Consider the following 12,735-nt stretch of genomic DNA (forward strand, 5'->3'; position numbering starts at 1 on the left):
GGATGTTAGGCTCACTCCTTGTCTCAGGGGAAGGTCAAGCTCCCATGAAGTCCAGCCACCCTGGGTGATTGGTAGTGTCCCATAGAGGTCGGAGAATAATACGGGTGGTTTGGCCCCGGGGTATTTTGGAATCAGATTGGAGGTATGGGAAGGGCTGGGAATGACTCTCTAACTGAAGGCCGGAGGAGAACCAGGAAACAACTCCCTAAAACGAGCAGGTGGCAGAGCGCGGCCGAGGGTCTTTCCCTCTGTAGGAACATGTGGAAGATTCCGGAAGCAAGCACACGATTTCCATTCACACACCATCCCGCGCTCCGGGGAAGAGAACGCAGGCGGCCGGGGACTCTACGCAAAGCGGACAGACCGGCTGCTCCCGCAGCTGAAGCTGGCGGAGCGGGGCTGGCAGGGGGCACAGGAGTCGGGCGCCATCACCGTGATGCTGCCTCCGGTGGCCACGGGGCCAGAGGCAATATGGCGCCCCGGGGTGGTGCTGCATGTGAGGCCCCCGCAGGAGACTCCGCCACGGGAGCTGCTGACGCCTGTGGGGACAGAGGGGACACAGAGAGTGAGTGGCCTGCCCTGACCTCACCAACGAAGGGACTTCCGCATAGCAGGAGCTTCCTCCTCCAGAAAGAAGTTTACTGGTTAATGACTGAGGTCCGGCTCCTCTCAGCATCTCAGTCCTTCTAGGGGGCTGGGACAGGGAGGAAGCAAGGACCCCCACCCAGAGGGGCAAAGCTGCCCGGCCCTATTTCCATGGCTTGCAGTTCACATCGCCACCAGTTGAGGGCGCTCAATGCGTCCATCCTTAACTCCGGAGGAGCTCCCTAGTGAGGAGCCCTAGGAAGAGACAACCCCTTCCCTGTCGGGAAAGCATTCCAGGTTCAGCTTTGCCCGTTCACAAAGCCATTTTTTTGGAGGATGTTCAAGCAGATACTTACAGACATTCACGGAGCCCACACCTTCACACAGCCTGTGGGGAAAGAAAACTCGGTGAGTTCTGGACACGGAGCTGGAGTCCTTGAGGCAGGGACAGAGAAGGCCCTCCTGTGTCCGGATCCTGCCCCCCCGAGAGGCAGGGGGGGCTCCCCACAGTCTGCGTTTCGCAATCACCTTCTCTCTCTAACCGTTCTCTGAGCACAGAGACAAGGCCTTCTGATTTCCAGCAGAGGTGGGCGCCATGATGAACTCTGCCGGCTGCCGCCAGTCTGAGCGACCCCGCACCCTTAGTGCTGGTCAGGCTCACAGGAAGGAGAGTCCAATCAGATGCAGCAGTGTGTGTGGAAGGGCTTTGTGCCAGTGAAGAGCTAGTACATACGGAGTGCATTGTCCTTATGGTGCCTGAGCCCCGTGTAGGAAGCTTCTGGAAAAATTGGGTTTGAGAGGCACGTGACTTGGCCACACGTCCTGCCTCTTGCACTTATTACCTGTGGCCACGAGGAAGTCACTGCACGCTGAGCCTTATTTCCTTGTCTTTGGATGTGAAAAGTGACACCTACCTCATTGGATTGTGAAGATTACAAGGGGCACTTAGCACAGGCCGACGCATAGTAAGTGTCTGATAAATTATGACTATTCTCAAAGCTTGAGCTGTCCTAGCAGTGGGTAGAGATGTAGCTCACACTTGGGCTGAGGGAAGCCCCCTCCCAGGGGACCCGGGCCTCCTATGGGCCAGATCCTCCTTAGCCCTACCTGTGTTCCTCGCCCTCCAGCAGCCGCCTGTAGGTGGCGATCTCGATGTCCAGGCCCAGCTTGGAGTTCATCACCTCCTGGTACTCCTTGAGCAGGCAGGCCATGTCCTGCTTGGCCTTCTGCAGGGCGGCCTCCAGCTCGGCCAGCTTGCAGCGGGCGTCGCTCAGGGCCGCCTCGCCCTGCTGCTCTGCCTCGGCCACGGCGGCCTCCAGCTTGGCCCGCTATGAGGAAGGAGATGTGAGGGCAAGGATGAGACAGAGAAGGCGCAGCTCGGCTCACCTGGACTGAGGGAGCGGGGGCAAGGAGAGCAGGGTCCAGAGAGAAGTTAGGCTAACTACGTACGACCAGGTATTTAATGAGACCTTGGACATGAGGAAGGAGATGGGAGCTTTCACCTTCTCTTCCTGGTGGTGGTTGCTGAGTGGCCAAGGGGAGGGGGGGTGACATCAGTGATATGGCTTCTCCCGCTTCAAGTGCCGTGTGATTTGGTTGGGTCCCTGCTTCCTCACAGGCACGCTGTGAGGCCTCATTTGGGCCAGGCTTTTGCCCTCCTGGGGGCAAGGTGCCTGGTGCTGCAGTCTGCCTGTGCAGACTGTGATCTACACCCCCTCACCCCACCCCCCCAACCCTCTCGTACCATACCTGACACTTGGCATTCTCGATCTCAGCGGTCAGCCTCTGGATCATGCGGTTCAGCTCGTTCATCTCCTCCTTGGTGCGGCGCAGGGTCTCCCCGTGCCGGATCACCGTGGCCTTCATCTCCTCGCACTGGGGGGAAGCAGAGGTGCTCCTGAGGCTCAGGATGGAGGTTCCCACCCATTCAGACACCACAGATGGTTGGTAGGTTGTACAGTGCTCAGCCTGTGCAACTATACATGGCAGCCCTGCTCTGCCATCCAAACTGAGAGATGTCTGTCCTCTTACCATCCCTACAAATCAAAATCCCCAGACAACAGAGGCCTTCTTTAATATATATCTGGCATCCTGCCCACTGTCACGTCCAGAAGGCAGGTGTCCTCTGCCCCTCACCTTGCTGCGGTACCAGGACTCGGCCTCAGCCCGGCTGCGGCTGGCGATGTCGTCGTACTGAGCCTTGATCTCGGCCACAACGCAGTCCATGTTCAGGTCCCGGCTGTTGTCCATCTTGACGATGACCGAGGTGTCTGAGATGTGGGCATGGAGAACCTGGAGCTCCTGGGGGCCAACAGTCAATGCGTTTGGGTCTGGTGCTTGGTCTGGGCCATGGGCTCCACCCCTAGGGGCAGTGTCCACTCTCTGGAGGGGGCACTGGTCATGCATGTTGCATGACTCCTGCTCACGTGCTTCCCTTTCCCCCCTTCATTCACACACAGGTACGTCATAAAACAAGAAAGCTGGGAGGGGCCCCAAAGAGGAGCTGGGGACAGCCCCTGACTTAACAAATGGGAAAACTGAAGCCCAGCATGTGGAAAAGACCTGACTCAAAGTCACCTGCTGGGTAAACCCCGAGACCAGTGATCTGTCCATTCATTAAGACCCCCTCTCTAACCGGAGACCCACCCTGACCGCCACCCTCACATATGTACTTTCATATCCACGTACAGACTGACACACCCCCAGACCAGCACGCGGGCACACAACAACTCCACAGATGTGGAGAAGCCCAAGCACGCACACACTCTCCTCGGCCCTGAAACACGCGTGCCAGGCTCTCCCTGGGTACATACATACCCGTGTCTGTCACAGCCGTGCAACGTGGCTCTCTCGGATGTGTGTGCATGTTTTCTCGTGCTTACATCACCCACATCGGGAAAACACGTGCACACGGTGCACTGTCTCCCCTCTTTCTCAGGTCCCCCACCTCCCCTCTACCTGCCCTGGCTGGTCGGTAGGGGCCCCCTTACCTCATCGTAGAGGCGCTTCAGGAAGCTAGACTCCTCCACCAACGCCTCCACATTGGCCTCCAGGTCTGATTTCCGCAGGTAGGCGCAGTCCACGTCCTGGTGGTGGAGGGAAAGGGAGGGCGTGTGTGTGGGGGAGGCCTCTGCAGTCAGTGTGGTGACCGTGCCCCGACGGAGGCTGGCCAGATGGGTCCCCCTCCCTCCCTGCCCCATGATCAGCCCCCTCACCTTCTTCAGAACCACGAACTCGTTCTCTGCCGTGGCTCTCAGAGCCACCTCCTCTTCATACCTGGGTTTGGGAGGGTAGAGAGGGGTCACAGCTGAGGGGTTGGGGCTTGGATACTATCCCAGCTTCCAGGCAGGCTCTTCCAGGGCCCAAAAGGGATTGTCCCTGTGAATGTTATCTTTTCCTTTCCATGGTCTAGTTTGTGCATTATTTCACTTGGGCTAACCCTTGTCCCAGCCTGGCTCAATCCATCCCAGTCCTGCTGTGTCTGGGATGAGATCAGGGAATGCGTACTCTGTTCCCTCTGTGAATCCAAGAGCCAAAGAGAGCCAGTGCCCTGGGCAGTGAGAACACAGAGCGAACATCATAACGCCAGCTGGGCCGGGTAGGAGCACAGAAAACTGTAGAACTCCATTGGGTTTCCTCTCCTCACTCCCCGTGAAAGCAGCTCTAAGCTCCACAGGGCTTCCAAGGTGTAGAGTGGGGCCAAAGAATCGGAAGAAACCCAGGCCCCGCCCCAGACAGTCCCTTCCTCGGGTTCCAGGCAGCCCCTGCTGCTAGACAGGCAGGATTCTTAAGCTGCTTCAAGAAGGTTGAGGATGGAGCCTTCCTACTCTCCCTGTGTTCCCCCAGCCCGGCCGCACTCACTTCTTCTTGTAGCCCTCCAGCACCTCCTGCACGTGGTTGAGCTCCGAGGCCAGCCTCCCGCTGTCGGCCTCCACGCACTCGGCCTCCCGCCTCAGCGTCTCGATGTAGCCATTGAACAGGGGCTCCATGTTGCTCTCACAGCAGCGCTGGTTCTGGTAGAACTGCCACTTGGTCTCCAGAAGCTTGTTCTGCTGCTCCAGGAAGCGCACCTGCCGCCCAGGGTGTGAGGATGGGACTCAGGGGGAACCCAGGAGGTGCCTGGTGCCCTGGCGATCTTTCTGCCCTTGGTCCTCACTGAATAGCCAGGGCCAGCCAAGGGCCAAGCATGGGATTGAGTCTCTGTGACTCAAGGGGACCTGCTCCCGGCCTCCAGGAGGCACTGTGGGTGTGGGCGAAAGCGCCCTGGGGCTTGAGGCCAGAGGTCTGGTTCAAGTCCAGGTCTGCCACTTTAAGTGGGCAGGTCGTCTAACCTTTTGGGGCTTTGTTTTCTCATTTCTAAACCAGAGATGATAATAGTGCCTCCCTTAGAGTTGTAAAGACTGAACAAGTTAATACATGCAAAGTGCTTAGAACATTTTTGACACATGGTAAATGCTCAACTAATTTAACCATGACTATAATTAGCAGTTCCTCATTTATTAATTTATGCAACACTTATTGAAAGTTTAGTGTGTGGTGCTAGGGCCCATGCTAAGATACACACACACACACACACACACACACACACACACACGCACATACCTGTCTATATCTACAGTCGACCTGGAACAATGCAGGGGTTAGGGGCACTGACACCTCCCCTCCCCGCCCCCACACAGTTGAAAATTTGCATATAACTTTTGACTCCCCTAAAACTTAACTACTATTAGCCTCCTGTTTGACGGGAAGCCTTACTGCTAACAGAAATAGTCGAGTAACCTGTATTTTGTTTCTGTATTAAATATTGTATTCACCCGACAAAGTAAGCTAGAGAAAACACGTTACTAAGAAAATCACAAGGAAGAGAAAATACATTTACAGCACTGCACTGTATTTACCAGAAAAAATCCTCTTATAAGTGGATCTATTCAGTTGCGACCCGTGCTGTTCAAGGGTCAACTGTGTATGTATCTCTATCGGTCTCTATCTACCCATCTATCAATTACATTCCATTCTCACAACACTTCGGGGGGGGGCAGATATTATAACCCTTCTAGTACAGATGGGGGACACTGGGATGCCTAGCTCATTGCCCCACAAAGGTAAGTGAGAGTCGGGGTCTGCTGTCTCTGGAGTCTCCTTTGCCTGCCCCACCATAGTATGCCTAAGCAGCTCCTCTAAACTGTCTCAGCTTCAATTTGATATTTAAAAAAAAAAATGAAGGGGTGTCTGCGTGGCTCAGTTGCTTAAGCATCCGACTCTTGGTTTCAACTCAGGTCATGATCTCATGGTTTGTGGGCTCGAGCCCCACGTTGGGCTGTGTGCTGACAGTGCGCAGCCTGCTTGGGATTCTCTCTCTTTCCCTCTCTCTATGTCCCTCCCCTGCCTGAGCATGCTCTCTCTCTCAAAATAAACAAACATTAAGCAAAATGGAGATAATAATACCTACCCCACTGGGTCATTCTGAGGATGAACTAAACTCACTAAGATCCCCTGACTCCAACCCCAGAGCTGGGTCCCATCTGTTCTGCCAGAGTGAGTCCGCATGGACAGAGGGGCCAGCACAAAGGGAGGCGCATGGGTGGCTTTCTTGGGAGGCAGCCTCATGGCATCTGTGGGGTTCCTCCCACCAGCCTTGGTGCCCCTCTTCCACATTCCCAGCCCTCCATCCATGAAGGCGGCTGTGCCAACCTTGGCTGGTTAAGTGTCACACCCCCTCGTCCACTATCGTCCTGGGAGAATAATGCTAACAGCGAATGTTAATTGAGCACCTACTACGTGCCAGCGTTTTTCAAGCACGAACCCATCAATGCTCACAACAAGCACGTGAGGCTGGTTCTGTTATCCAGACAAGTCACTAGCCCGAGGTCTCACGCTGCCGAGGGGCAGAGCAAAGATAGGGAGGTGGCGTGGCTGCGAGCCGTGCCCCCGCCCCCACTTCCCCTGAGCTGCCTGGCGGGGAGCCATATGCCTTTTACTCTTTAACTCTCCCCCTTTTCTCCCACTCTTGCAGCAGCCAGTGCCCAATCCAGTTTTGAAGGGGCACCTCTGATATTCCTGTGTTGTCTCGTCTCCAGAAGCACACACACACTTTAGATCACAGACTCCGTTTCTGGACCACACCGGGCCCTCGGTTGCACTTTGTTGGAATTAAGAGACAGAAACCAATCCTTTGCCTATGTTGGCCTGCAATTCTCTCCCTCTGTCTCAAACCTGGCTCCATGCTGTCTCCCCAACACACGGGGACCTTCCCGAGGGGAGGGCAGGCCAGGGCCTTCTCTGGATCATCATCCCAGGCCTCACTGACCTTGTCGATGAAGGCAGCGAACCGGTTGTTGAGACACTTGATCTGCTCCTTCTCCTCATGCTTCACGCACTGAGCATTGGGGTCGATCTCCAGGTTGAGGGGCGTGAGGAGGCTCTCGTTGACCGACACGGTGGTGATGCAGGGCGGGCTGGGCCCGCACACGCCGCCGGAGCGGTAGCCGAAGCTGCGGCTGCAGGAGCCGGCGCGGAAGCCGCCCACGGCCATGCGGGGCCCGCAGGAGCCCAGGTTGGAGAGGCTGCGGCTGCCGAAGCCCGTCAGCCCCCGGTAGCAGGACACCCCTCGGTAGGGTGCCGCGCTGATGCAGCAGCGGTTGCCAGTTTTGGGGGCCACAGCCGAGCAGGAGCTGAAGGTCCTGGTGACCCCACATCCTGGGCTGATCCGGTAGGAGCGGCAGGACATCGTGCGGGTCTGAGCAGAGGCTGAGTGCCGCGGGAATGAGCGAAGTCTTCGGTGCGCTGCTTAGGATCCTCTGGCCTCTCTGATCCTCCCTGGTCCTTTTATTGGTGGGGAGAGCTGGGGTTGGCTGCATAAAAGGAGTGAAAAGCCATTTTATGTTGTTTATTGGCTTGGGGAGTTTGCCAGCAACTCCCCAAAGACTCATCTTAAAGGTGAGCTCAGCGGCGACTCGGGGCCTCCGTAAAAGTATTGAAGATGTTATTAGGGACACTGTGTTTGCACTTTTCATCTTCAAAGCTCGTTTACGTACATTAAGTAATTAATTTTCTCTCAGTCTCAGATGGCCCCAACCCACACTTGGAGACGGATTTGAACTCCATAACTGTCTGAGGTGACTGGCGTTGGGGTCGAGGCCGTGGCCACTGTCTCAAGTGGGGGAGGTCTAGGGCCCCAGCTGGGGCGAGATCCCGCGAACGCATTACCTCTGTCCTTCCGGGCTCCACGGAGGACACGTTCTCAAGTAAATCACTGTGATGGATCGGGCAAGTCGAACCCACCCAGGCGTGATTGCCTGGAAGGTGGTTCAGATCCGTGGGACCGTTTTGACCATGCTCCCTGCAGGACAGAGGGCTAGAGCACATGGTCTCTTAGAACCTTCTGGATTCCAGCCCAGAGGCTCTGTTTCAGAGCCTTCGCTTCTCACCCAGCAATTTGCAAACCACTCAACTCTCAGTGGCCACAATAATGGCCACTTGCGGATAATGGGGAACGTTTCCTCTTAGCCACTTTCTCCCAAGGGACGGCAAGGAGGGAAGAAGCCAGTCCTGGGATAACCTGGCTTCTGCGAACTTGCTTTGGGCACCTCCTCTTGGCTCTTTAAGAAGAAACGGGTTCTCTGAGTCTCTCTTCCTGCCAAGACTACCAGCCAGAGGAGGGGCGCATCTTGTCACTGTCATCCCTAGAGAAACCTTTAGAGATGGGGGCAGGAAAGAGGCTTTTTTCTGTTCAGAGGACATCGTGATTACTGGCTCCCGGGGCTGTGGAGCCTAGCTCCTCCTATTGTCCCTGTTTCCTGTTTATCCTGGAGCCACTTATTAGGATAATGATTGCTATTCTTTTAAGGTTCATTGAGCACAAAGCTGGGGGATGTGGTCTTTGCCCCCAGGGAGGTCAGCTAGGCACCCGAGGTGTTAGGAGCTTCTAGAAGAAGGGCAGAGGAATTTCCTCGGTGGGGGGGGCAACCCCTCCAGGGAGCCTCCCAGAGCCAATCATTGCCACTGCCTGCATCCTCCCTCAGGTGCCTGAAGGTCTGTCCTGGGCCTGCTCTCATCTCCACAGATTCCCCCCCCCCCCCCCCCCCCCCCCGCCCCAGCCGCAAGTCTTTACCCAGGACCAGGCTGATTGCCCTTTATCTCCACACCCCCCATGTGTTCTTTCAGGAGGGCAGAGAGACTTTGGGCAGCTGGTGGGGAGGAGCAGGCAGCCTTACCGGCTGGCCCCAGAGGATCTTCAGATTTGCTTCCCATCGGGAATGCCCCTACCACACCCCTGCACCCAGCAGAGAGTGGGTGTACTTCCTGCCCCACCCATGGTCTTCACCTCCTCTGCACATTTATGACTTCTTTACCCTTTCAAGGCTGCTTTTAATGTTTCCTTTAACCTGATTTCACTAGTATAAAAATTGGAGGTGGAGTCTGGGGGCGGAGAGAGGAGTTCAGGGGCTGATTCCCACCCCTTAGTGGGGGTGCTGCTGTCCTGGGTCCAGGGATGTATTCTGGCACCTTGGACAGTAAGCTCCTGACTGCCTGCTGTGTAGACCTGGATCTGGTGTGTAGGCCAAAAAGGGTTTGGGCCCTTTGAACATGGTGGGGGGCCAGGGGGAGGGAGGATGGGCAGGTGTGGGAGGTGGAAGGTGGGTAGACTTTCTGCTCAGCCAGCTTGGAAAGCCCACAAAACTCTTCTCAACTCTAGTAAGCCTCTACTCTCCTTCAGCTTGTTGAAAAGGATGGACCTAGATCCATTTCTGCCTCTCCATGGGGGCAGGGGGACAGGAGGGAGTGGAGGCTTTGTCCCAGAGGGAGGCTCCTGAGTCAGCTGCTCCCCATGCCTCCAACACACACACACACACACACACACACACACACACACACCCCTCCCAAACCTCCACCTCAAATTGGGCCTGGGCACTGAGGATGGGGAAGGGGATGCTGGGGGACTCAGGAGACGTGGGGAACAAGGGCTTGAGTGTTTCAGGAGTGAGGCTAGGCTCCAGCCTGGCATAGGGATGTGTGCATGGGAACTGGGCGAAGTTTGCATTGCTGTAGCTGGCAGCCGAGCCCAGGGCTGGTCGGGGCTGCTGGAGAAGTCTGTCTGCATGGTGATTTGGACTGGAGCCACCAGGCCAGTCTGACACAGCTGCCCCGGTTGGAGGGGGGTTACGTAGACCCATGGGACCTGGGTCTTTGCTGTCTGGTTCTACCAAGAAAGGGACAGAGAAGCCATAGACCCATGCCTGGTTCTACTCATTACCCATGACCACCTCTGCTTATGGGACCAGCTCTGGGGTGAGGGTCGACCTCCCTTCACTGGCCTCCTTCTCTTTTACTGCCACTGAGCCCTATAGGTTCCCAAGCCTCCTCTCTGGTCACACCTTTCCCTGGAATGTTCCTAAATGGCTGGCCACCTCTTCCAGGAAGCCTTTGTGAACTAGTCAGAGGGAGGCTGTGATTTCTCCTCCTGTCTCAGCAGACAGCTTGTAAAATGCCGTTTCCAGGGCTTCCCAGGTAACTCCAATTATCTCCTTCCACACCCATTTGTCTTGGGTGCTGTCATTCATCCCCCTCTTTGGTCCTGTCCCCGCCTGCTCCCATATCTTTTGAAGGCCACACCCAGTGTCGGGAATGTGCACTTAATAACCCACATCTCTCTTGCAACGTGAAATGCTCCTAAGAGGTCACTTCTTCCAGGAAGTCTTCGAGACCTAATTGAGTGAGAGAGATGCTTTACCCCACCCTGGAGACCCAGGCAACTTGCTCACTGCCCGCACAGCCCATTCAAGTTGGGCATCGCCCATCATCTCTGCTGGTCTCCACACTTTTGAATCGACACCATGTCCTGGTGCTGGGACACCAATCTTTAAGGGTTTTCTAGCCCCGTGACACTTTCTTTGGCTTTTATAAAACTGGGCATGACTCAGTACCCTAGGTGAGAGGAGTGAGGTCTGAGCAGCCGGGAGGAACTGGATGACCCACTGTGCTGTCCCCAGTGCATCCAGGACAGGGCCCTGCAGGGCCCATGCAGTCAGTACAGCTGTTGCCAGGCCTGCCCACCTTCCCTCTCACAGGCTTCCCTACAGGAACTTCAAGAATCCCCGTAGTTTCTTCCTAAACCCTATCCACGTACCTTCCTGCAGGTGGCTTTCCCTGGTGGCTTTGCTGTTGCCTGTGGCCACTCTGGGTCAGCTCATCAATTAATATAGGGCCTCTAATTTCAGAATCGGACCTTAGTAATGGTTTGGAAAATTTTTCTCTTACTCATTTTTTTTAAGTTTATTTATTTATTTGGAGAGAGACAGAGACAGTGCAAGTGGGGGAAGAGCAGAGAGAGAGAGGGAGAGAGAGAGAATCCTAAGCAGATTCCGAGCTGCCAGCGCAGGGCCTGACACGGGGCTGGAATTCACGAACCATGAGATCGTGACCTGAGACGAAACCAAGAGTCAGATGCTTAAACCGACTGAGCCACCCAGGTGCCCCCTTCTTGACTTTTTTTTTTTTTTTTTTAGCACTAGAACCATTTCCCTAAATCACAACAGGAAAACAGCTATCTAAAGCTATAAGTATGTAACTCTGTAACTGTATACACATATATATTTATTTATAAAACAGGTAAGATTGGCATGTGGTTTCTCTGCTTGCCCTGCTCCCCTCCACTCCATTTTCAACACCTAGAGTGATCCCCTTAAAATAGGAAGTTGGAGCCTGTCACTCCTCTGTTCAAATGCTTTGGTGATTCCCCATTTTGCTCAGAGTAAGACATAGTCCTCAGGATGCCCAACAGGGTCCTGTACCGCCTGACCCTGTTGTCCCCCTTTTCACGTCATCTCGCTCTTGGCCACCACATTGGCCTTCCACTGCTCCCCGGACACGCCTGCAACACTCTTAACTCAGGGCCTTTGCACTGGCTGTTCCTTCTGCCCAGAATGTTCTTCCCTCAGTCTCAGGCTTGCTCCATTGTTACCTGTGGGTCTTTTCTTGCCTTCAAAGAGGCTCCCCGATGGTTCTTTATAAAATGGCAACTGTGGCCTCCCATCCCCAGGACGTTCTTTGTCAGGCCTATCTTGTTCTGATCTTTTTCTTCTGCATGGCACTTAACACCTTCTAACACTCAGTAATTGACTTATTTATTCTGTTTGACTATTGTCAGTCTTTCTTCTTACTCCCCCAAACAAGAAAACAAAAGTGCACAGGAGCAAAGACTTTGTCTGTTTTGTTCATTGGTGGTCCCCAAGCACTTAGAACAGCACTGGGAATATAGCAAGTGCTTAGTAAATATTTGTTGACTGACTGTGTAAGCGAATAGATACCTTGTATATGTTAGATATTTAATGTTGGCAGAAAATGAAGCCTTGTGGGAAGAACTGGCCTTTCAGCCCCAAGGAGCACACCCAGTTTGAAGCCCTCAGGGTTCAGAGCCCACCGAGGCTTTTTCCTGTGTGAGGTGGTGGTTTCTTGAACGCCTGTAGGGAACAAAGACTTACAGAGACACAGAATGGTGTAAACAGGGCTATGCTGGGCTGGTGAGAGAGAGGGTGGGTTTCTTTGTTAAAAATGCTATGCGTTGTTGTAATATTTGTGTCGCAAGCACGATTTTGGAGGATAAAATTGTTTTAAAAGATTCTAAACTGCCCACAAGAGCATGCGGCCAATGTAGTTGGAAAATCCCGTGCAGCGCCTCCTGGAAGGTTGGTGGCCAGCAGAGGGCAGCAAACCCCCACCACTGGCCCCGTGAGTCTGAGCCCAGGATGCAGAATGGGAGAGGCCGGCGAGAAGATGCTAAAAAGAGTCTGCTGACACTTCAGCATCCGCCCATGTTTGGTACTGGATTGGCAGAATTGCTGAACACAGCTACTCTCCATTAGTCATAAAACCAGAACCACCGCCACCGCCATCATGAAAACAGTAGCCATTTGCTGTGCACCCACTGTGCGCCAGGCTGGGTGCTGAGCCCCTCAGTTTTGTCACTGTGTGTCACCTCCGCAACGACTCTTTGAAGGAAGGAATGTTTTCCCACTTTACAGACGAGGCAAGAGGCTTATTGAGATTGACACAACAACTATGTGGTGACCGGCATGGGCTCTGGAGTCAGAGTGCCTTTGTGTCCACCACTTACTCAGCCTCTCTGGGACTTGCTTCTGTCATCTGTCAAAT

The 12,735-nt window shown here is 54.6% G+C and overlaps 1 protein-coding gene across 2 annotated transcripts; it reads right to left on the bottom strand.

Annotated features, from left to right (window-relative positions):
- Positions 1-345: 345 nt before the first annotated feature.
- On the bottom strand, positions 346-7,312 carry LOC124501622 (keratin, type II cuticular Hb5). Of its 2 annotated transcripts, none has more exons than XM_047065969.1 (9): positions 6,893-7,312; positions 4,447-4,655; positions 3,801-3,861; positions 3,576-3,671; positions 2,722-2,886; positions 2,335-2,460; positions 1,693-1,913; positions 942-973; positions 346-539 (listed from the first exon to the last, which is right to left on the bottom strand). In XM_047065969.1, the coding sequence occupies exons 1-9, from the start codon at positions 7,310-7,312 to the stop codon at positions 346-348; spliced, it is 1,524 nt and encodes a 507-aa protein (XP_046921925.1). The 2 variants fall into 2 exon arrangements, with proteins under 2 accessions (XP_046921925.1, XP_046921926.1); XM_047065970.1 differs by having other exon boundaries at positions 346-532; positions 938-973.
- Between the last annotated feature and the right edge of the window lie 5,423 nt (positions 7,313-12,735).

This window comes from Lynx rufus, unplaced genomic scaffold (genome assembly GCF_022079265.1).
Source record: "Lynx rufus isolate CCGP_SWC_20201006 ecotype Redwood Valley unplaced genomic scaffold, mLynRuf1.p SCAF_7, whole genome shotgun sequence".
Lineage (NCBI taxonomy): Eukaryota > Metazoa > Chordata > Mammalia > Carnivora > Felidae > Lynx > Lynx rufus.